Below are 25,391 nucleotides of genomic sequence, written 5' to 3'. Positions count from 1 at the left end.
GAACTCAGGCTTCACATTTTCTTGGGGCTGGGACAAGTGAGCTCTTTGTGAGCTATGAAAGTCAATTCTGAGTACCTCTGAGCCCAAACACTCAAATGAGAATGCCAATGTTTTATGTGTGTGATTTTGTGAATTCGTCACAAAATGTGGTTTGTGCCTTGGAAAATGAGCATCTTTTCCAACTTAAATTTAGGTACTGATGAGTACTGAAGACTAGAAGCAAGCAATAACATCGAAAAATTCTACCAAAATGATAATTATGGTAGAATTTCATTGCCCTGAGAATATTTTTAGGTCCAAATTAGGGAGCATTATTTTAAAAAAACCTGTTATAAAAGACAAAGGTTTAGATAGAGAAGACTATAGTAAGGAATTTACCCTAGCACAAAGGTGAAAATTAATCTTGGCATAAAAGTAGAGGCAAACTAAATATCAGTACACATTACCTGGCTTTTTTTTTTCCCCTGTGGAGTAAGTGCCCTTACAGATAAGCCTTCCCTCCGGCCCTCCTGGTACACTGGTGAAGCGACAAACAGTGGCTTGAGTGTGACTACAGGAGCTTACAGAGCCTGTGCTGCAATCCAAGCTCTGCACTCCTCAGCAAAGCACCTGTTTTCTCCATACCATCATCTCGCAAACACTGCTTCTGAGGTAAAGTAGCTGACGTGCTAGTACAGAGCCTAGCACACTCTAGGTATTCAGCTACTGATAGGGTTGCTAGACAGAGCTGCAGCAACTGTCCTCTATGAATTTTTTTAACCACAAATGCTACCTCATTGCTTTCCATTATCTTTCTTTTCAGCTTAAGGCTGCTTATGGATGATATGCCACAAAAACTGCTCAACACTTATGGTAGCACTTTGTCTAAAAAATCTGTCAGCAATCTAAGGTACCAGCAAACATACTATTACTGCTACAATACCAAAATTCCAGCTCTGCTTCTTTCTTGCTGTATAAGCTTAAGCGAAGAACTAACTTTTCTGAGCCCCAATTTCTTTGTATGTGAAATGAAATACTTAAATCCTTTCTAACTAGGAGATAGTTAATTTTGTAAGTACTTTCTTTACAAGCCATTATTTCTGGTTAATCAACTAGCAAAACACTTTTGTTACTTTAAGCTATATATTAGTTTCATTTTATATTACGCTCAGTTTAAAATATAAATTCTAAACCAAATTATATGTAACTAAAATTTCAATATCCCTCACATAGTAATATCTATAGATTTACTACAAAATGAGGAGGAAAAAAGTGCTACTATCCTAGAAGCCGCCCTAGCCTTTAAAGGATAAAAGATCAGCACTGCTTAGAAAACAACTGGCCTATGGTTACAGATAACAACTGGCCTATGGTTACAACTAGCCTATGGTTCTGACTTATAGACAGAACCTATGTTTAATGTTTTGCCCAAGTCTCATATCTAACAGATACTAAAATTTAAAATTAAGGTAAACCACAGGATACAAAAAGGAGAGTTTATGTTGCATTAGGCTCCACGGTTCTAAGATATCCTATTAGACATCTTTTCACTTTAGTAAAAATGTTTGGCAATCATACATAAACTATTATTCTAAAGCATACATCCACAGTTCAAATTTTTATTAGGTATTATCAGGGTTAAAGGATACATACTAATGAAGTATTATTTACTTTGTATTTAAGTATACTTAATTCTGCATTAAAGAAGTATATCACTTTTCAAGTTTATTTCATGTCAGACGGAAGAAAAGGAAATTCATAAACCATATTTTAATGGTGAGATATATGCATATATAAAATTTCCACATGTTGTATATGTTTGAGAACATTTATATATAAAAATCTAAAGTCTAGAAAAGGCTACTTTTGGTTTCTTGTTCAATAAAACAAACAATTTATAAATTACCAGAATTCATTACTGATAATAGTAATGAGATTTTTACGTATTGACTTTATAACTCATTTGATTCTATTTTCAGAAAACATTGTTAAAGTGGCAGTACTTAAATAATGAAATCATTCTGCTTTTAAGGAGTTTAAAAGATTTTTATAGATGGTATGTGTAAAAGGAAATTAAATTTCTCCCAGAAATAGCCATCAAATTTTAAGTTAATATATAACGGAAGAATGGTGTATCATATGATTTTGTGAAAAATACATTTAGAAATTTTAAAGGAACTTTTGAAATTTTATCCCCTGAATAATTTTTTGGCAAATCAAACTGGAAAAATAAAACACAAAAAAAACACCTACACACCAAGAGGTCCATCTTGTGGAAATATCTGGTAACTACAGGTCTGTATCTTATAAATTGATGATAAGACTGAAGTTTTTAGGTGTAGATCTATAGTTATTCAACAGTAATTTCAAGTCCAGAAATATCCCAGTTGAACTATCAAACTATTCCAGCAGACTTCCAGTACCTATTTCTTAAGAGACTTCTAAGCTTTTCATGGGAAAACATCTCAGAAGATACATAAGCCAATGAACAAACTGAAAAGATAAAAAAGTTCTCAAAAAGGCAGTTCCCGTAAATTATGCCTGATTATTCCCCTCTATGTTTTGGATGATATCAAGAATATACGATCAGTTCATATTCAGACAAAACATGTTAGAATGAACAATGAAAAAGCAACCAGTTAGTAGCAGCTACACACCTGTATGAAAACTGAGCAGTACTCTATTATGTTAAAATATATAAAAATCATCTTTTTGAAGAAGTCTTTAAAACTCAATCATAAATTGCCTTAAATATGTAAAGACAGAAATTCTAAACATTAATTTTTTGATAGGCAATGGGAGAGAACTCAATATGGTAAACACGCTTAATTTTTATATTTAGAGTTTCCAATATGCTATACTAATATATACATAATATTAGTTTTTAAATGCAGTTTTATATTCTTTTTCAAAGACACACTCACTGAATACATTACTAAAATTTAAGCACATGTCCTAGAAGACTGGCTCACATCATCATTTATTGCCCTGATTTCCACCTAACCTAACTCCTGGTTATAATGAGGTTGCCTACTATGGAATAAGAGTCTCAAAACTATCATTTTGCTCTAACTTTATATCCCATGTTAGATTTGTGTGTATTAATTTCTTGGTATATGATTTTATTCTAAATTCTACTTTAGTTGTGTACTCACAGTGTTTTCCATGCTTACTTCAACTTTTGACTGGATATGTGAAGAAACTTAGAAGTAAGTGTGAAGTGTTCATGTACAATAACTGTTAGTGATGGTGACAGAACAGCTCAAAAACTGCCTTGAGCTCAGTGCCTAGTGTGAAGTTCCATTTGCTAAAGCTGGCAGAATTTGTTACTCTAGTCCGCAAGTTTGATGTGGAATTAAAGGCTATGCTGTGTGTAAACAATTCAGTGTAGTATGCTTTCAAAGGATACACTGGCCTATAAGCTGGTCCTGACTGTCTATAGCGTCAGGATTTGGTGGCATTTAGATAACTTACAGTGATTACTGTAGAGTTTACATGTCTACCTAGTTATAGTAGTATAAATGTTTTCCTTTTTTTCATGTTCTTTTCCATTTGTCCTTCTGGAATAGTTAACACTTTATAGCTCAATTTGGTTAATAACATGTAGCAAATCTACATCTATACGGTATTAAATTCCAACCCAGGTAAGATACATAGGTCATTAGTTACAGTGATCATTTAATTTTTTTATGTCCTAAATAGAAAAGTCAAGAATTTTTATCTGTATTGTTTAATAAATAACTCATGTTCCTGACAATGAAAAATTTATTTAGATCACTACTTTTGTGAAAAAGTAAAATGAATTGAAAGTAAAAAGATCAAAGAGTTATGATTTAAAATTTTTTACCTTTAAACTTGGGGTCTGCAACCAGTAATTCACAGAACAGATGTAGTTAGGCTTTAAAAAAATTTTAAGGCCAATGAATTAAGAATAACATTTTAAAATGGTTATATCTGAAAGGATTATGTAAATACACATAAAACAAAATTTTCAATTTTCCCTCAATGTCTAAAACACACACACGTAATAAATTTTCAGACAATGTTGTATGACTCCTATACAAAAGTTAAAAACTTAGTATAAATTACACAGAACTGACATAGTTAAATTTTCTTAGCAAGTTTACAAGTTTTTAATATCAACTCTTTCAAACTTCAATACTTACTCTAAAATGAGGCTGAAGTTAATTCTTGGGCTTGTATAAAATGCGCATTAAATCAGGCAAATAAAACTTTGCAGATATTAAAGGGCAGCATCTCATTATTGTGACAACCCACTCACTTAACATAATTGTTAACACAGCATAAGCTAAAAGCATTATCAGAAGATGCATATAACATATTTCTTTCTCTAAGCACACTGTGTGTTGGTTTATTTTCCTGCAGATGCTATCAGTGTTATTTCAATTTTCTTTTACATAATGTGTTTTTAAAAATCTAAAACTAATGAGTACAAGTAATCATCATAGCAATACAGTTTATGCACATGCAACTTGCCTACACAATTCTTCCAATGATTCAATAAAAGAAAAGCCATGTGACTATGCATGACTTTAAAAACATTTATCTCCTTTGCTAGTGTAGTGATGCAAGTCTGTAATCCCAGCACTCTAGGAGACTGAGGCAGAAGGTTCAGAAATTTGAGCCCAGCTTGGGGATCTGGGCAACTTAGTAACTAAGCAAGACTCTCAAAATACAAAATAAGTTCTGGGTTTCCCAGTCAGTCTCTCTCTCTCTCTCTCTCTCTCTCTCTCACACACACACACACACACACACACACACACACACACACAGCTATTTAAGCAATGATGTTTGCGTGTTTGAAACACACTGAAAAAGATGGAAAGGAACTAAAAACTAATGAAGAGAGGCCCTTGTTTAGAGAGTTGAGATGCTTATTAAAAGTGCCCATAAAGCATTATATATAATATTCTAATATCAAAATTTTCATACATTGTGAATCAACACTAGAGACAGCTGTTACATGGGACTGGATAAAATGACCAAAGGGGAAAATATAGTGAACAAAAGTGAGAGACTAGAAATGAGGTCACATAAAGAGGTAAGCAGAAGCTAGAAAACAGAAACAACTACATGCCAGCCAAGGATTTTAAATGTGCAATAGCACTGCCATGCTAAGAGATCAGATGTGGCAATACAAACAGTGGTTCTCTAAGTTATTTCAATGAGATATCAGGGGCATAGGCTTGGACTTGCACGAGTAGGTGACTTGTCCTTAAGCAAATAAGCCACTGAAACAAAAGAGAAATCAGAAAGTTGGTATTGATACAGATAACATTTGATTTTAGGGTAAAGAAGAGAAAATTGGGAGGAGAAGCTATCAGCTGCTTTATCCATTAGGTAAAGAATTATGGAAAAATAATCTGGAAATGTAATAAAGCCAAATATATAGGGCAGAATAAGGACTGTTGAGCATGCTGGATTATGCTGCCACTAATTTTAAACTTAATTATATAATTTTCTTCAGAGTTGTTCAGCTTGTAAAATAAGGGTTGTGGATTATTAGATAAGGCTGAGAGGAGAAAAAGGGGTGACATTATTATTTAGACTATGGGCCAGAGAATGAGTATATAAGAAAAGACATGCTTAGGAAGGATGATAAGAGAAAAAGTGGAGTGAATGTCCTGTCTAGAAAGCAAGCTGGGAAGATAGCAGGCTGGATGCTATGAATGTTAGAAACTAAGAGTTTGAGGTTCTGTTGGTAATAACAATTCTAGTGGAAAGGTTATAATGGCTGGAAGTATGAACTTGGGATAGATTATACATATAACATAGTATGGTAATAAGTATGCTGTAAAAACTTAAGGGTCTTTTAAGATGAGCTAAATAGGTAAGTCATGTATAATGGGATTAGTTCTAAACTCACAAAGCAACCCAAATTACAATTTGAGTAGTGGTTAATACTATAGTAGAGCTGTAACTCCCTCTTGAAACAGAAGCCCCACTGCCTCATCAATAAATCTAATCTGATAATCACTAAATGAGGAGACTGATATGAAACTTAAAAAGTGTTTCCCTCATTTTGATTAAGAAGCTACTTTTTAATGTATTTGGTTGTTGCAGACTTGTGGTGACCCTCCTGTTTTCAGCCTTCCCAGTGCTGGAATTACAGGTGTGTGCCACCACACCTGGACTCTGGCCTGATCAGCTCACACTGGCGGGAGGGGGGCGGGGGCTGGCATGGCATGTGGTACGAAGGATTGAACCGTGGTAACTGCGCTTACCTAAACTTGCCTAAATAGGCGCTTTGGTCCACTGAGCTATCCTGCCACAAGAAGCTGCTTTATTTTATTATATTTAAATACTCACTTAGGGGGCTGGGGAGATGGCTCAGTGGAATAAGCACTTCCCTGGCAAGTGCAAGGGCCTGAGTTCAATCCCCGGTTCCACAAAATAAATAAATAAAATAAAATAAAATAAAATAAATACTCAGCCAAATATTCTACCATTTATACAACGAATAATAAGGCTGGCTGTATTACATTTGTCTGGCTAGAGAAGAATATCATTTAATTCAGTGTTCATAAAATAGAAAAAAATTTGATATATAAAATAATTTCATAATATTTAATCAAGTGAGACAGCATTTATTTCAACTTTATTAATGCAAATCAAATATCCACTTTGATAGAATGATCCAGCAACACATTTCAGTGAAAAACAGGAGCTTAAAATGTACTTGCCAAACAGCTAGCCTATGAGTTAAAACATCTACAATGAATTAAAATATTTTAAGCAACATACTAACAATTTTAGGCCATTTAGTACCTAATACATTGGAGCCATAGCTGAATAAATTATCTTCCCAAATGTACTGATCTACCTATCATTCAAGTAAATATTTTAAATCAGAGATTTTTCTCTCTTTTCTAAGTATGGCTACATTTGTATTACCTACATATTCTGAACTAGTAAGTATATTTTAATAATATACTTTATTTCATCAAAACTATATAAAATTATATGTATATTATATAATAAAATTTATTAAACTAGTTTTGCAATTACAGTTAATTTATTAAATATCACAACAAAAATAAGCCATCCCATTTACTAGTTTTTTCAAAATATTCTATGAAAGAAAAAAACCGTACTGTGCAGCCTGAAGTCATGTTACACTATTCTATCTGATCTGTAAGAAGACAGGTCTGTGAATTTGGGAGCGCCTACACAGGTACACTTGCCTTATAATGTGTACTTATATTTTTGTAGGGTTACTCCTATTTGCATAGCTACACACATAAAACAATAATTAGAAAAATTTATCACAACTAGATTTCACTCGTCATTTCTATCATGAGCCATGAATAATGACATCAGTCCTCTGTGCACATTAAGAAGTTCCTCTTCTTGCTATGACCAAGAGAAAAACACAGTTAGCTTTTATTTTTATCTCTATGAACTAACAAATGAAATAGAAAAAAATCTATTATAGATTCATTTTAAAACTTTGATTAAGGTCTTGGGTATCAGTGCTTGTTCTAACCAGTCCCCCATGGTCTGCAGCTTATCTAAGTATCGAGAATTCTATAATCAGAAATATTCAAGGTGATAAACTTGGAGAAGACCCACAGTCTTTCAAATTCCCACAACCATGAAATTTAGATTTGAATTATAGAGGAAGAGTGTAAAATAAAAGTAACTTACAAGAAAATTTCAACAGAGATCAACATAGTCAAGAAAGATTCTTACTTGCTTAATGTTACATTAGGTCAGTTACAATCTCCTGATCCCCTACTACTTCAGCTTGATGGTGTGTAAAAACTTCACAAGTATATTAACATACTTTGTACAGAAAAGATCAATGGCACACTTAAACACTTACACTTAAAACACCTCCCACCTCGGAGAAAACACACAAACATGTTCATTCAAAGCAATGCCATTAGCTCCCTGCCACGTGTACTTTTCCTCAAGAAGCTAGCTACTTGCCTACTTGGCCTTTGCAAATTCAACTATTTTTATAGTTGAAGTCCAAATAAATGAAATCTTTTTGTCCAAGTGGACAATAATTCTTTCATGAACTAGTCTTTCTAGGTAGTTCTGTGCTGCTGTAGTGCATAGTGCTTATAAACAGTGCCAAGAATTTATTCTCCCACCTAATTTTTCCATTTGCAAATTTATATTCTTTTATCCCCGCAAGAGGCACTCATTTAAAATTAACCCACTGTATTACTCTACATTCCCATTATTTAAAGAACCTGAGTCACTGGGCTAAAATTACCTTCTCCCAACAGAAAAGGAAAAGAAGGAGAAAGAAGAAGAAAAAGAACTCTGTAAAATTCCCATTAAAACATAAAAATACTTTTTCCATTTGTAAAACAAACTTAGCTAGCTTACCATTTCCATAAGAAGCCTTTCTTGCAGCATTTTCAAATTTTCTTTCATCACACCTACCTGAATGTAAGCAAATGTATTGTCCATGAAATTTATAGTCTCAACAGCCAAGAGAGTAACCAAAATCAAGAGTAATTTAGTATAAAGAAATATAAATTGGGGGCCGGGGAGATGGCTCAGTAGGATAAGCGCTTGACTGGCAAACGCAAGGATCTGAGTTCAATCCCCGGTTCTGCCAAAAAAAAAATATATATATATAAATCTTACCTCTGATGTAAAAACAGTTTCTTCATAATCAGTTTTATGTAAGACATTTTTATGCAATGAAGTTTTCAGAAGATGAAGCCTAGCAAACAAAGTAACTAGTTAACTATGTATTCATCAAGAATTGAAATCTTATCCTATATGTAATTTTTCAATATAAACTTGTTAGCCATGTAACCTAATTTTGTACACCCCAGTCATTAAGAACAGTGTACTAACCTCTGCTCTTCACCTCTCTGATAGTCTCTGAACTGCTGATGTATCTTTTCTGAAAAGTCCTAAATTTTAAGATACAAGAACTATTTTACTGTAATATATAAAAATTAAAGCCTCACAAAATAAGTATATTGCTAATATTCCAAATTTAAATGATTTAGCTACATGCTCAGAATATCCCATGTGTTATACAATCTTTCAAATTGAAATACAAAAGTAAAATCAAAATTTGTTCTGTATTATCAAAGATATGCACCATGAAAATATTGTTAGTTTAAATGTTTGTATGAGTGTGCATGTTTCAGGTTCTCTCAATGAACAAAGTACAAGTTTATTTAACCATCGCTTTTTAAGAGTTTAAAACTATTTTAAAAGCACAAACCACAAATTCCTTCTCTAAATTTTCTAAAGACTGCGAATCTTTTTCAAACTTCTCTAGCTGTTCCATGATATTCATCCGGAATTTATCAAGTCTTTTAATCCTATTAAAAAACAAAATGAGATAACTTAAAAATAATAGCAGAACATATATTCTCAATACATCCAGAACACGTATTCCCAATACATGACTGTATAGCATTCAGAAGTTTTCACAATAGATTACAGACCTGTACTCCTGAATTTGATGGTTCATTGTTTTCACATGCTGCTGAACTGTTTTCCAAGACTGCTTAGTAAAATAATCTGTCATTTTATGTCGGATCTGAAAAAAATACTCATTTTTACTTAAAATACCTTTAGAAAACAATCTATCAAGAACATTAACAGGAAAGCCTTTTCCATGAAATGTAAGTGACTAAGAAGAACTACAAAAGTAAATAATTAAAATCTTAATTATTTACACTGAAATTTTGATAAAACTAGCTCAGTCAGAGCAGTGTCTGATTGTATCAGGAAGTTTTGTTTTTTGGGTTTTTTTGGCGGAACCAGAGATTGAACTCAGATCATTGCACTTGCCAGGGAAGCGCTTATTCTACTGAGCCATCTCCCCGGCCCCTGAGGTTTTGACTCAGGACTGAGAAGTTGTTAATGAGAGTATCATAATCACTCTATATTTACAAAAAAATGCCAATGATTATAATTTTCTTCTACAGCACATACTAAAAGCCATAATCACAATTATTATTCATATTTAGAGAATTTATAAATTAGGGCTTCATTATTGAGGTCAGGTTGCCTTTAGGCAAATAAATGTATAGAATTTTAAATAATTCCTTATTTTACTCCTACGGAGAGGAAAAGGGCAAGGAAGAGATGGTGCTGAAGGCTGTAAAACATCTATTCTTTAAAAAAGAAATTTACAGATTTATTTTTAAGAATACAGAATAGTAATATGAAAGAATTAGAAATGATACAGAACTTCATCAAACAAAATAATATGAATTCGACAGTGTTTGCTGTACTGCATAGGTTCAAACTATCAGATATATGCATGCAAAACTGGAAAAAGAAAACAGCTATAAGAAAATAAGGGAAAAATAGGAAATAAATGAAAAAAAGACAAGAAAACAACAAAAATTAAGCATTAACTGCTCCTTTCCATACACATAAAAGGAAAGAATGGGGAAAAATTACTAATGATTAAAAATTGTTTTAGAAGGTGTTTTTGCATAGTGTATATCACTTCACTGGTGCCTTAAGAACTATTCATACAGAAGTACAAAGCTGGTAGAACAAAGTTGGTAGTACAAGGTCATCATTTAGATGCACAATGTCCCCCAAAGACTCAATATATTTTGAGGTCAGGCTTTTGGATGGCGATTTGATCATGGGAGCGCTGTTGTAATCCACTGTTGTATTCATAGCTGAATGTGCTGTTCGGAGCTGGGATCTGGGGGTAACAGGAGGGTCACTGCAGTTGTGATCTGGAAGAGTACCTGGCTGAAGCTGACAAGGGATATAGCTTCTCTCTACAGCAGGGCCGCTCAACCTGCTAATGTTATGTCAAAATAAACCTATCCTTTTCTAAGTTATAGGTGTTGGGTATTTTGTCCCATGGAGGAAAGTGACTGACAGGCTGGAGAGACAGCACAGCAGTCTAAGTACCTGTCTGACAAGCACTAGGACCCAAGTTCAATCCTTGGTACTGCATGCCACCCTGGTCTGGTCCCTGAACCCTGGGCACACCATGCCAGCCACCAAAACAAGGCATGGTGGCCCACACCTGTAATTCCAGCACTGGGGAGGCTGAGACAGGAGGATCACTACATGTCTAAGTTGCGTAATGAGACCCTGTACCAAATAATTAAATAAAAGATTAAAAAAATCTAAATGACTGAGACATGTAACATATTATTTTATAGTACCCTCACTAACAGTCACTTCTGTGAGATGAAAAAATGTCTAAAAATAAGGCATAAAAAGAAACTGTTCAGGAATATCAAAGAAAAATTACAGAAGAATTAAAATACTAAACCACAAAGGAAAACAGTACAAAAGAGAACTAGTTGAAAAAATAAAGAATTTAGATAATAGACAAGATTTTAGAAGTGAGCAAAACACAGCTTATAATTTTTTAATCTAATTATTATTTCAATTTTTCACATATGAAGAAAGTTGTATTCATGAAATGAGGTTTTCATTGCCTAAGGATACAACAGGTCAAGAGTCTAAAGTGTAGCATATTATATTGTTGAGTATAAAATATAAAGGACTATACACACATGAATCTTCCTCTTAAATTGGGAATTGAGCTTCTCACATATCATGCCTGCACCTGGAAGGTGATTTTTCCAGTTCTCAGGAATTAAGGAATCATTTGTTGATAATGGAGATAAACTTTCAAACACTAAAAAAATGAAAACAGTCAGGTTAAGTTAAAATATTCATTATTATAAATTTAATCTTGTCACTAGACTAAGAACAAAATCTTATTTTCATATTCTATGTTTGACCTAAGGATTATAAAATGAAAACCAGGCCTTGTCATTTTATTAATTTCAAAATGCAATTATTCTGACTTACTAAAGAACTTTTTGACAGAGCTATTAAGGCAAAAATGGCAACTTTTAAGTGGCCCACTTAGGGACTACTGTTTAATTGCTTGACATTATTATTATTATTATTATTATTATTATTACTATTATTTTGTATTTTAGGGGAGGGTCTACAGGGTGTTCAGGGTCTCACTACTAGATCAGATTCGTAGTGATCCACTTGTTTATAGCCTCCCAAGAGCTGGGATTATAGGTGTGCGCCACCATGCCCAGTCTTAGTCACTGCCTCAGCACACCCTGAGGGCAAGGCTGGCACAGCAGGCTGGGGGAGCGATCCCCAGACCTGGAGTCTACCTGCAGTCAGGTGTGGCATGTGGAGCTGGGGATCAAAGTGCCTATTTAACAGGCACTTAAACAATGGAGCTAACCGGCAAGCCCCTATATTATTATTAATACAAGCATTTAGACACAGTAATGTCAATAATTCATAACTATTGAACACTTACATGCAGTAGTAAGTGATAAGTTATTGAGGATCCCTGAGTATTTTAGACCTTTATTACAATATTATTCATACAAAATAAAATTTGTGAAACAAACTCATCCAAATTGAATTTATCCAAAGTTGTCTGTACAAAGGAGTTTGTTTTGTGGATTAAGTCATCCCAAATAACTGCATTTTATCACAGGTTTTAGATCTGCTTACTTTTGTAGGTGTGATGATCTACATCTTCAGTTTTACAGAATCTTTTGGGAAGTAAGTGCATGCTCCTTACTTCTTCCATTTCCACTTCATTGAAATTACTTACATTATCTCCTATATACATTCGTTTGCAACTAAGATGTTGAGTGAGGCCTTTGGAATACGTAAGAAATAATAGTAATATAATTTTGATTAAAATACTTAATATTTTCTTGCTTTTTACCAAATGCTTTCTTTTTATTCTGTATTTTAGGGAATGGTCTACAGAGTGTTCAGGGTCTCACTGCTAGATCAGACTCGTAGTGATTCTGTTTACAGCCTCCCAAGTGCTGGAATTACAGGTGCACCCCACCATGCCCAGTCTCACTCACTGTCTCAGTGTGCCCTGGGGGCAAGGCTGGTACAACAGGCCAGGGGATCAAACGCGGGCCCCCAAACCCCAGCCCCCAAGCCCTGGCCCCCAGCCTGTTTGCAAGCGCTTTAATCTGCTGAGCTATTTGGCCAGCCCTCAAATGCGATCATTTCATTTAATTATCTGCATTGTTTTCAACAACTGTATTAAATTCTACCTAATTTAAATTTTGACATTAAGCTGAATAATGGTTTGGCTTAAAAATGTAACTTCTTTGGGTAAAATTTAAAAGTATTTTTTAATTATATTTTCTTTTTAAAAAGGCTATGATTACAAACCTGACATGTGAGTAGTGTCATGAGTCACATCAAAGGATATTTTCTCTCTTTCTTCACTAGACATCGATAATGGAGACGCTGAATGGCTTTCCTAAAATACGTATTAGAATAAATGTAAGTACTCTTAGACTAACCTTTGATCATCCATTCCCAAAGCCAGTTAATGTGAAATGCTGTCAAGTCTCTCTTAAGATTGTTGTTTCTATCCTTTTTCATCTTTAACATTACCATGAATGAACCTGGATTCTATATTTAATCAATCCTATAGCAATAGTTATGATCTGCCTTTTCAGACTATTCAGTTTTTTCTTGTTTTAAGAAAGAGTCACAGAAAAAGCTTAAACTCTTTCAAACCACATTTTCCACATATAACACCTTATTTTTTAACTGTAGGAATAGACAGATTGGGTTTTTTCCCTGTAGAAATGTTTACTTCAGGTACTGTTATTTTTCTCCTCATTCTGTATACACTCAACAATCCACTCAGGTATAGCTCAAATCTCAGTCTTCTCAAAGGTATAAAAGTATAAATTATATAGGTTATTAAAATATGTCTTATTGATGTACTTTTATGTTTATAAGAAACTCAACAAACCAGATTGCTATGTAATCAAGACAGAAGAAAGTTCTGATTATAAATGTATAAGTGAAGGGTACAACAGTTCAATAGTAAGTATTTAAGTCATTACTATTCTCATTTTAAAAGTTTAAACATTTTCTATCAAAGCAATCAAGTTATTCTATACACTTTAAACATCACGTTTTTAGGTGATAACTGAAAAGTACTATGAAAGTAATTAGAATCATAGGCTACTAATGTGATTCTTAAAAGGAAATCTTAAGGAAAATTTGAAAAATGTATCATATTACCTCTCTTCTGCTTTGTATATGGTTTTCATTGATATGTAGAGATTCAATTTCCATAAACTGTTTTTCTGAACTACAGCTGCTTACATCTGAATAACTGTTACAATTTTGTTTTTCTTGTGTAAGTATCACAGAATTTATATTTTGTCTATTCACCACAGTTTTAATATTTCTTGGAGTATGACTGGGCTATAATGAGTAAGACATACACAACGAAAATGAAATTAAGATAACACGTTAAAGTCATGAAAAAGTATTTGAATGTAACAATAGGAAACATTAAATCAAATTACTTAAACTTGGTAGGAATTATTAGATTACTGCTAAAATTCAACCCCTAATTCTTAGACCAAAAGAGTAGCGATTTGAAAACAAGTATCTACCAAAACTTGTGGATAAAGGAATAAAGATGCCTGCTATTATAGATTTTATATTCCAGGAAATGCAAAATTACCATGAGTAGCATTTTGCTTTATTGTATATGAAGGAAATCCAAGAGAATCTGGGGAGACAATTCTGACAGAACTCTGGAGATTGTTGGATGAAAACCAATAACTTTTTAATATACTTACAAACAAAAAACCCTCTGAAATATATTTTTTAAAAAAGTGCTTTGGCAGAGGAAGATACTGCATACTGGTTAACAAAACAATTCAACAGAAAGAGCTATTAGTTATAAATGTATAGTGCACCCAACTTCATCAAACAAACTCTAATGGACACAAAAGATTTGATAAACATCAACACAATTAGTGTATAATGGGAAGCCTCAATATTCCACTATCACAAGTAAGACAGATCAACTAAACAAAAATTAAGCAAAGGTATATGAGTTGAACTACCCTTCAAATAGATTAATAGATGCACACGATGTTCTCATTCCATATGAATTTTAGAAGTGTTTTCTCTAGCTCTGTGAGAAATTATGTTACTATTTTGATTGGGACTGCCTTAAATCTACTAATTTGGGAAGTATATGCATGTTAACTATGGTGATTCTGCCTAACCAGAAACAGGAGGGGTTTTTGCATTTTTTTTATGTGCTGTTTTTTTTCAATCTTACATGATTTTCACTGCAGACATTTTTCACTTCCTTAGGTTAAGAGCTAAATATTTTTATAGTGTTGTGAATGGTATTATTTTCCTGATTTATTAGTGAGCTCATTATTAGTGTATAGGAATGCTTTTGATTTTTATGTGTTTATTTTTTTCCTGGGCCTTTAATATAATCACATTTTCTCCATAATTTTATTGAGAAACAAATAGCAATGAGACAGTTTCAAACCAAACTGGTAGGTCAGTTTCAATAATTAACACATTGCATACATTCTTCCTAGTGGTTAATTGCTGTACAAGATACAGACATGATATCATATTTACAAACACTATTAGAACAAATCCCTCTATTCATTAAAAGAATGTAACTATATACCTATCCTAACCATTTTGAATACACAGATACAAAATGGACATTCATCTGTATCCCCTTTTTTTGTTTAGTTCCCTTATTTGAATATGTGTGCTAACTCAGCAAAATTTTCTAAGAGTCCATATGTGCTTATTTTGTATCCTGCTATACAGCTGAGTTTTGTTGTAATTTCTTAAAATCTTTTGATGGAAGTTTTGGGGTCGTGTAAAGGATGTCATCCTGCAAGTAATATTTTTATCTTGTCCTTTCCTCTATGTATCCCTTATATTTCTTTTTCTTGCCTGATTGCTCTGGCTAATGTTTCAAGGATTATATGAATTTCTGATAATGGAAATCTTTATTTTGTTGATTTCAGAGGGCATTCAGTCTTTCCCCATTTAATATGTTGGCAGTAGGTTGGTTATAAGTGGTGTTACCATGTTAAGACAAGGATTTTGTATACCTAAGACAAGGACCTTGTATATTTTCTTCAGAGCTTTTATTAACAGTGGATGTTGATATTTGTGCTCACTTCTTTATGTTATGAATTACATTTATTGATTTGAATGTGAACTATCCTTACATCCTTGAGATGAAGCCTACTGACCATAGTGTGTACTCTTTTTGATGATTTGTCACATTGCTTGCCAGTATCTTGTTACGGGTTTTTACAACTGTGCAAAAATTAGAGAGATTGGCCTATGATTCTCTCTTTTGGTTGGATCTTTGTCTGGTTTGGGAATCAGGACAATGTTGGCTTCTAAGAATGAATTTAGAAGTACTCCTGCCCTCTCAATTTCATTAAAAAGTTTGAGAAGTATTGGTGTTAAATCTTCCCTTAAGAACTTGTAGAATTTGTACATTGATCAGGTCCTGGGCTTTTTTTAGTTGGTAGGTTTTCTGATGATGATGACGACGACGACGACGATGATGACGATGACAACGATGATGATGATTAATGCTTCAGTTTTATTGCTTGTTAATGGACTGTTTGAGATTTTTAAGTCTTGGTTCAGTTTTAGAAATTCATATTTATCTAGGAATCTCCATTTCTTCTGAGTTCTACAGCTATTTGGTATACGTGTCATGAAGTAATTGCTAGTAATTTTTTTGAATCTCAGTGTCTATTCTGATTTCTTGTTTCTTTTTTTTTCTTTTTCTTTTTGATACAGAGTATCACTATGTAGTTCAAAGTGACCTTGAGCTCACTTTATAACCCAAGTTGGTCTCAAACTCAGTGATCCTCCTGCCTCCACCTCCCAAGTGCTGTGACCACAGGCATGTGCCATCATGCTCGTCATCTTTCTCATTTCTAACTTCATTAATTTGCATCTTTTTCTTTCCATTTTTTGGTAACACTGGCTAAAAATTTGTCTATTTTGTCTTTCAAAGAACTAGCTCTTCAATTCACTGAATCTTTGTTTCTAGTATTCATCTCATTACTTTCCGCTCTGATCTTTTTCATTTCCATCAAGCACTGGGTTTGAATTGTTCTCATTTTTCTAAGACCTTGAGATGAAGCACTAGGTTATGAATTTGGGCTTGTTTTGATTTTCTGATCTGGTCATTTACCACTATACATTTTCCTTGTAGGACTTTTATTGTGTCTGTTATGCTATGCAAGCATTATCATTTCGTTCTAAGAACTGACTTATTTGTTCTTTAATTTCTCCTGTGACTCTTTGAGTTTAGAACCATATATCTCACCATGTACTAAACTAAAATCAAATTAATGAAAGATCTAATGTTACAGCAGAAACCATTTACTGAAAACAAAATAGGAACAACTCTTGAAGACATAGAAAACAAAGACTCTGGGCTGGTGAGATAGCTCAGGGAACTAAGCGCCTGCTCAGGACAGTTCAGGGACCAGGCTTTGATTCCCAGAACACATGCTGTGCCACCCCCACCTGAGTGCACTGAGTTGGCCCCCAAGACTGGGTATGGTGGTGCAAGCCTATAATCCCAACACTGAGGAGGCTGAAAACAGGAGGATCACTATGAGTCTGAGCTGTATAGTACAAAAAAAAAAAAAAGCATTTTTATTTTTATATATTTTTAGTACAGGGTCTACAGGGTCTCACTACACAGCTCAGACTTATAGTGATCCTTCCTGTTTTTCAGTCTCCCAAGTGCTGGGCATTACAGGTATATGCCGCCACAACCAGTCTCATTCACAGTCTCAGCACACCCCAGGGGCGGGGCCAGCAAGGCAGGCTGGGGATCAAAGCCCTGACACCTGTATCTGCCTCAGAAGGTGCTTTAATCCCTTGAGCCATTTGGCCAGCCGATTTTGGTAAAGCTTTATAGGAAATAAAACTAGAAAGTGAAAACAAAAGTAGCATGTAGATGAAAAAGACACTAAGTATAGATAAATAATTAGACTGAATTATAGGGAAATCTGAAGTACCTGTATTGCAGCGATAAACCCATCCAAATTTATAAAATGCATTTAACTTTTTTATACGTAAATAGAATCTCTCTGGAGGTGATCAATACTATCACAGAATACTTGTTAGTATGTTATATTCTCAAGCTACCACGTGCTTTTGCCTGTATAGCTACATTGAGTATGTTCAGTTCCTTGAGGCTAGGTATTTGATCTTATTTGTCAAAATATCCATCTTCTTCCCATAACAAATTTAAAACCTTACAAATACAAATAGTGCATATTTGATTAATATTATGTGGAAATGATTTACCACTTTCAGATATATTTTATAATAAAAAAGTAATACAACATCCTTACCAAAAGGAGAGGTGGTGGAACTGGTGAACAACTTCCACTTTCACTTAGTAACTTTGTCCCATTGTTTTTCAGTGTGTTTACTGGACTTCCAATTCCACTGTTACTGTTTAAAGACCCAGGTGATAAAGTTTTCAGATATGGTGACAGAGATTTTGTTATGTAATCATAATCCCGAGTAAAATCATCTTCTGTTATCTTGTCTACACCTACATTGATCCACAAAACACAAACAAAATACCAGGTGAATGTTATCGATGATATTTGCTTTAAAAATTCCACAATTAAATCCTAAAAGTATGCCCATTTACAAGTTCTCAAATCTTAGCTTTATTTAAAAAGATAAATTTCAATAAATTAAGACAATATTTTGTTAAAAATATTTTATAAGACTTTGAAAAGTGACAGCTAAATTTAAAATTTAAAAACTTTCAAAATATTTCAAACAAAAATCTATGGCATATAGTACATAATATAGTATTATCTTGATTATTCTGACATCATAGTGAAGTGTTATTAAATTCACAGAATTTTATGATCAGAAAAAGCTTGAAGAAATGTATGTGCTATGTCCTTCATATAAAAAAGACAAAATTACTTATGAGTTAAGTCTTGGTATAAATGCATTCTTAAAGAGAGGTCAGACTGAAGCAGAGAATGTGCATATGTCTTTCAGCATGTGATTCTCTAAAGTCACAGTATTTCTGAGCATTAAAAAAAAAAAGAACACAAAGCTGCTTTAAGAAAAGCATTATCACATTAAATTATTTAAGTTCTGAATTTTAACAAATTATTTAACATTAGAAATGTTTTAAAATACTTTTACATGGAACTTAAAGTTATATAAAAGTATAAACTCATGCTGTATATAAGACATATGTATGTCCAATTTCAAAGAATATGAATTTTTTTATGTATTAAGTACAGAGTCTACTGGGTCTCACTACACAAATTGGACTCACTGTGATCTTCCTGTTTTCAGCCTCCCACATGCTGGGATTACAGGGCATGTGCCACCACTCCCAGTCTCAATCACTGTCTCAGGGCACCCCAGGGGCGGGACTGGCTGGCAGGCCAGGGATCAAACCCTAGTTCCTGTGACTGCTTAAACAGGTGCTTTAATCCACTGAGCTATTTGGCCGGCCCAAGACTATGAATTTTTGTACCATTTGTTTTTAAATAAATGCAAAACAGTCCTTGCTTCAGGAAATAATCCAATGATTCTACAGAACAATCATGATATCTACTGGCTTTTTGTCAATGGAGTATAAAAAGATTTTTAAAAATATAAATCCTTATAATTATAAACATATTTCACCTAGAAGTACAAAATTTAACTCTTACTTGAGCTTATAACTTAGAAATACATATTATTTTCCATAATGCAATATTTGTTCTTTAACTTACTAGTACAAAAAACTCAGTATTTTAATAACATTGTCTCTAAATTAGCAAAACCCAAGCTATAAGCATTAGCTAGTCTAAAATTAAGTTCTAACAAGTTGTAATCTGAAATGCATTCCTCCAAATTAGTCTTCAAAATTTAATTTTCATGTATTAGAACATAGAATAAACTACTGATTATTCAAGTAACATAACATGAAATGTTACTGACATCTCATTACTTCTATAGATGATGGATTCCCAGCTAATGATACAGGAGATAAGTCAAAGTTATTATCTCTTATGGTATCTTTTTGTAGAGATGAATTTTTCTGGTGTTTTGAAAGTTCTTTTTGTGTTTCAGCCAAGATGACTTTCTGTTGTTTCTTTGGTAGTTTCATATTTTTGGTTCTGGAATGGATATTCTCCTCCTAAATATATTGATAAACTTTACTTGAACAAAAATATATTGGAATACAAAAATTACACTGAAATATTTACTAAATATCTTATATTACTGTAGCACATACAACCATAACAAGGCCCTAGACACTAGAAAAACTGTTAGACTAGATGGCATAAGACACATTCAAAGGAAAACATTAAGACACAGGCTATAATAAATATCACAGACAGAAACAAAATGCTATGAAAGTTCAACAAAGATTATATTCAGTTAAGGACAAAAAAAAAATTCTAGATTCAGTAATACTTGAAATACTGAAAAGCCTGTGAAAGAAAATGGTGAGAAAAAGATATACTGGGAATAAGGAAGATCAAAGGGAGTTGAGAAGCCCAGGTTTTACTTGGATGTCAAAGACTACAGTATTGGACTGTTACAGTTCTCGATATACATGGATGAACAGTGGAAATAAACCTGTTTCAGAGTATTTAGAGGAACAGATGAAAGGTGATTTGTAAAGACTCGATTCTGAAAGTGACAGAACACAAGGAGGTAACTTACAAAATCCTCAAAATCTTCTAGGTAAGAGGTAACAAGGTTGCAAGTAAGAGAAAATGTAGGCTTAATGACTTAACATCAGCACCATCTACTAGTCAGAAGACACCTATCTTTAGAACCAGACCATGTAGGTTTAAACCCTATCTTCACTACTTTTTACTCAGGGACCCTGGGTAAGTTCTTTCTCTGGAGCTCCATTTTCTCATTTGAAAAATGAGGTGACAGTAGATGCATTAATTACCTACATTATTTGTCAGATTTTAAGAAAATAAATCTATAAAGTGCTTCAGATTGCAACTGCCATATTGTAAGAATTATATATTTTTAATATTTTACTTAAAAACATTGAAGAAAAGGTAAATTGGAATATGTATTACTCTGACACATAAGAAACAAGCCAGGAGAAGGTTGAGAAGTACATGTGGGAATACATAAGACATCGATATTTTTGCTTCTATTCATGAGAAAATGCAGTGCTTTCCAAAAGCCTGAATTTCACTGAAGCATAACTTTGGAAAGATAAAAGTACTTATCCAATTTGAAGACATTAAAGTTACAATTTTAGCAGAGTTAAGACATTCATTTCATAACAGTGACTAATAACTTACAAAAATTGTATTGACTGGGATTAATTTTTAGAATTACTATTAAAAAGTATTCTCATATAGGTTAACTCAAAAAGATAAGATAAATTATATATATATATATATATGTTATATATATTATTGTATTTAAAAGGCTTTTAGAAATTACAGATCTTAATTGGATCCATTTTACCTTTCCTGGAAATTTCTCTTTAAATGAATATGCAGATTCTTGTTCACTCTCTGATTCTGAATTTGAGAGATCTTTATAATTCTTTTTGGTTTTTGTTGCTCTTCGCGGGAGTCTGGTTCTCCTATCTGGAACTATCTCATCTACTTTTTTAATGATGCTTTCATTGGGTGCCTTTAGAATAAAAATTCCTGAACATTATTGGACTAATGAGATACTTCAATGACAAAGAACAAATGAAAAACACCTTTTTTTTTTTTTTTTGCGGTACCAGTCATCAAATTCAGGATCTTGTGCTTGTCAGGCAAGCACTTACTCCACTGAGCTATCTCCCTGGACCCTAAAAAAAAAAAAATCTTGTCCACTAAGTATTCTCTGAAGGCTTAGAAAGTAGATTATGCAAGCCAAGGAAGAAAATCTTATTTGGAATGAACTGCCTCTAATCCCCCTAATAAGCCCAGCTCACACATATTAACTTGTTATCCAGTTATTTAAAATATTTAAAATACTTCACAAAATGTTTAAGTATTTTCTGATTACAAAACTGATCACAGAGATCAGAATTTGAGATACAATAAATGTAAGTTATTTGCTATACAACTGGTGTGAAAAATCCACATAAAATATCTGATAGAAACAAAATGACTCACTAGGGGGCTGGGGAGATAGCTCAGTAGAATAAGCGCTTGCCTGGCATGCTCAGGGTCCTGAGTTCAATCCCCAGTTCCACAAAATACATCCATATATACATCCATACATACATCCATACATACTAAAAAAAATGACTCACTAGTATTTTAAAATAATTTACATTCCCATTCCAATTATCTTTTTATCACCTTTTAATCCCTACCATTAAATCTCTGATAGACCTGATATGCATTATCTAACTTGAAACACAAAAAATTTTTGAAATATATGCAAAAAAATATTACTAACCAAAAAATAAAAAAAGACTTCAAGTAAGGCCAAAAAGAAAATAAGAGAAAAATTGCAATTATGAAAAATTATAGGGATGTGGAAAATTAGAATCTGCTAGCAAAACTCTGAGACAACGAACTGTTTTGTATGACAAGAAGAAATTGAAGGAATGGTTGAATACAAATCCTTGGTTTACCATTTTAGATCTTGGCTGGCCCTTATCCAAAGATGGTCCTGCAAGTCAGGAAAGTAAGGTTAAAATTTTCAAAGAGATAAAAATTGGCATTAAATTTCTTAGAACATTTTGCATATATGAATATAATACAAAGAACAAGAATACATATTTGTTTTCTTATAGATATCAGTCAACATTCAATGACCTTCCCTTCACATGTTTCAAGGAGTACAGGGGACACCCTCAAATTCTAATTTCTCCTCTCTTCTATTTCTTGTACCAAATAATCTGGCCTTTAGGATGACAGGCTGCTTTTTCTTTTTCCTGAAACACTGTAGATTGGAGCCTGATGGTACTATACTGCTGATGAAAAACTCATCTAAAAAGTTAAATACCAAAAACAGATAACTTTCACTATAGAGTATTTGTTATGTATCATTAATTTCCCTTATCCTAATTTTATATGATCAAACCTTTTTAAACAAATAAGAGCATATATAAAACAAGTTATCTAGAAGCTACCACTCAATTAAGATCTAGATTGTAAATAATGTTGAATCTACTTAGTAATATGTTCATATACTTTCTGCCTTTGATAATAGGTAATAACTATTCTGAAATTTCTCATGTACTTGGTTTTGAACAGTTTTACTTCATAGATATGTATCTAAATAATTTAACGAGCGATATAAAATACCATATTCTGTTCAACTTCTATGATGTTCCATTTTTCAAATGTCATATTTCTAAGATATACTCCTACTATTGATAGTAGCTTTAGTCTCCTTCCTTTAGCCTCTTTTTTTTGGTATTTCAACCATTACGCCTTTTTATTTTCAGACAAGGTGAAAGTAGTTTAGGCTGGCCTTAAACTCAAATTCTTAAGAGATGATCCTCCTGCCTCAAACTCCCAAGTGCTGGAATTATGGGCATGCACCAACATGTCTGACTTTCTAATATCAAAATAATCTTCTAAACATTATCTGATCTAAGGAAGACATCTATTTTAAAAATAAAGTTCAGAAAAATGATGGTAAATCTTGAATGACTAATACAGAAAAGAATGAGAATGCATGAATCAGATTTGAAGAGATATTCATAAAATTAAAAATTCCATTGAAAGCTAGCAAAACCACTTGAATGAAACTGAAGATGGATGTTCAGACCTTAAAGACAGCGTTGTAGTTAGCAATTATAAAAGGAAAGAGCTCTTTATAATAACAAGGAATCAAAGTAAGAATTCAACAGCTGCAGTATGATGCAAAGAAAAACAGTATAAGGCTGATAGGTGTCAACTAAAAAGCAAAAGTCAAACATGAATGACGTAAAAAGAGTATTTGTAAAATAGCAGAAAATTTCCCAAACACAGGGAAAGAATCTGACATACAGTAAGTGGGGCATATAGAACTCCAAATAGCCATAACCAAAATAAATCTACACCCAGACACAATAATCAAGATCCCAGAAATTCAGCAAAAGAACAGAATGTTAAAAGCTATTAGAGAAAATAAACAGATCACTTACGAAGGAAAGCCCATCAGAATCATGGCAGATTTCTCAACACAAACCAGCAAGTCAAGAAAAACTTGGAATAAAGTATTTCAAGAATGCTTCCCTTAAAGGAAACAACTTCCAAACTAGATATATGTACCCTGCAAAACTATCTTTCAAAAATTAATGGACTAATAAGATACTTCCATGACAAATAACAACTGAAAAAAAAATTTTTTTTAGGTGGTACCAGGAATCAAACTCAGAACCTTGAGCTTGCCAGGCAAGCACTTATCCCATTGAGCTATCTCCTCAGCCCCTGAAAAAAAAATCTTGACCACTAAATATTCTCTGAAGCCTAAGAAAGTAGACTATGCAAGCCAAGAAAGAAAACCTTATTTGGAAAGAACTTTCTCTAATCCCCCTAATAAGCCCAGTTCACACATATTAACTTGTTATCTAGCTATTTAAAATAATTCAGAAAGAAGTTTAATTTTTAAATAATTTCTGATTACAGTACTTTAACTTCTAATATTTCATTGATATTTCTAATTTTCTACTTTCTATTTTATTTTTATGTATTTAGTACAGGGTCTACAGGGTCTCACTATATAGATCAGACTCAGTGATTCTCCTGTTTTTAGCCTCCCAAATGCTAAGATTAGATGCATACTCCATCATACCCAGTCTCAATTACTGTCTCAGAGCGCTCCAGGGGTGAGACCAGCATGGTACACCAGGGACTAAACCCCAGCTGCTATGCTCTGTCTAAGCAGGCACTTTATCTGCTTTGTATTTTGAAGGTCTTTATTTACACGTCATCCTACTAAACTGTGAGCTCCCTGAAGACACATGAATCCTATCACATTTCTCTCTGGCTTGTAATATTCTGCTTCAGAGTCCAGGCTCTATAACCAGACACAACTTTTACTATTTTCCCAAAAATAAAAACTGAATTCCAGCTATCCAAATTTTGCGTTACCTAAATACTCTATGCTACATCATATATCTACCTCTTTCTACATGATAATCCTGCTCCTCTTTTTCTCCATGCATCTATATAGACTCACTAGTTTTTACGATGTAATCTGTTAACACAGGGAAAAATTCACTATTTTTATTTCCTAAGCCATACTATACCTATCTTCACCCCCCACACACAATTCCTAAAGTAAAAATGGATTTTCTTAAATATAAATTTAATTGAAAAGAACAGAATTACTTCATGATGTTTTAAAAATGGAATAAAGACTGTTTGGGCAGCCAGTGGCACTGATATTCAGTTATACAAGTGGTAATTATCTTTAGCCAAAATCTACTTCAAACTCTTATTGAGCTACTTCAAAAGACTCACTATCACAGAAACAAGGTACGAGGCATACTCTAGGAAAATACTTTGTCAAAGATGTAATCAAAACTTTTGCAAATAATTTTCCTTTTGATATATTTTTATTAGATCTAAATCAATTCCTAAAAAGTATGTATGGTGGGTACACAGAGTGATGGAATGCTTAAGATA

General features: G+C 33.2%; 1 protein-coding gene across 1 annotated transcript in view; it reads right to left on the bottom strand.

Moving 5' to 3' along the window:
• Nucleotides 1-6,962: 6,962 nt before the first annotated feature.
• Nucleotides 6,963-25,391, bottom strand: part of Sycp2 (synaptonemal complex protein 2) — a 101,769-nt gene continuing 83,340 nt past the window's right edge. The window contains exons 32-45 of the mRNA XM_004644207.2: nucleotides 22,403-22,440; nucleotides 21,289-21,459; nucleotides 19,783-19,981; nucleotides 18,171-18,376; nucleotides 14,017-14,202; nucleotides 13,147-13,237; nucleotides 12,460-12,609; nucleotides 11,481-11,605; nucleotides 9,426-9,520; nucleotides 9,200-9,299; nucleotides 8,821-8,879; nucleotides 8,605-8,683; nucleotides 8,341-8,397; nucleotides 6,963-7,353 (exon numbers count right to left, since the gene is read on the bottom strand). Coding sequence (XP_004644264.1) covers nucleotides 7,279-7,353; nucleotides 8,341-8,397; nucleotides 8,605-8,683; nucleotides 8,821-8,879; nucleotides 9,200-9,299; nucleotides 9,426-9,520; nucleotides 11,481-11,605; nucleotides 12,460-12,609; nucleotides 13,147-13,237; nucleotides 14,017-14,202; nucleotides 18,171-18,376; nucleotides 19,783-19,981; nucleotides 21,289-21,459; nucleotides 22,403-22,440 — 1,631 coding nt within the window. The 3' untranslated portion in view covers nucleotides 6,963-7,278. The remainder of the gene's footprint in view (nucleotides 7,354-8,340; nucleotides 8,398-8,604; nucleotides 8,684-8,820; nucleotides 8,880-9,199; nucleotides 9,300-9,425; nucleotides 9,521-11,480; nucleotides 11,606-12,459; nucleotides 12,610-13,146; nucleotides 13,238-14,016; nucleotides 14,203-18,170; nucleotides 18,377-19,782; nucleotides 19,982-21,288; nucleotides 21,460-22,402; nucleotides 22,441-25,391) is intronic.

This window comes from Octodon degus, unplaced genomic scaffold, assembly GCF_000260255.1.
Source record: "Octodon degus isolate 3935 unplaced genomic scaffold, OctDeg1.0 scaffold00194, whole genome shotgun sequence".
Lineage (NCBI taxonomy): Eukaryota > Metazoa > Chordata > Mammalia > Rodentia > Octodontidae > Octodon > Octodon degus.
This window is presented reverse-complemented; position numbering and strand designations above follow the sequence as displayed.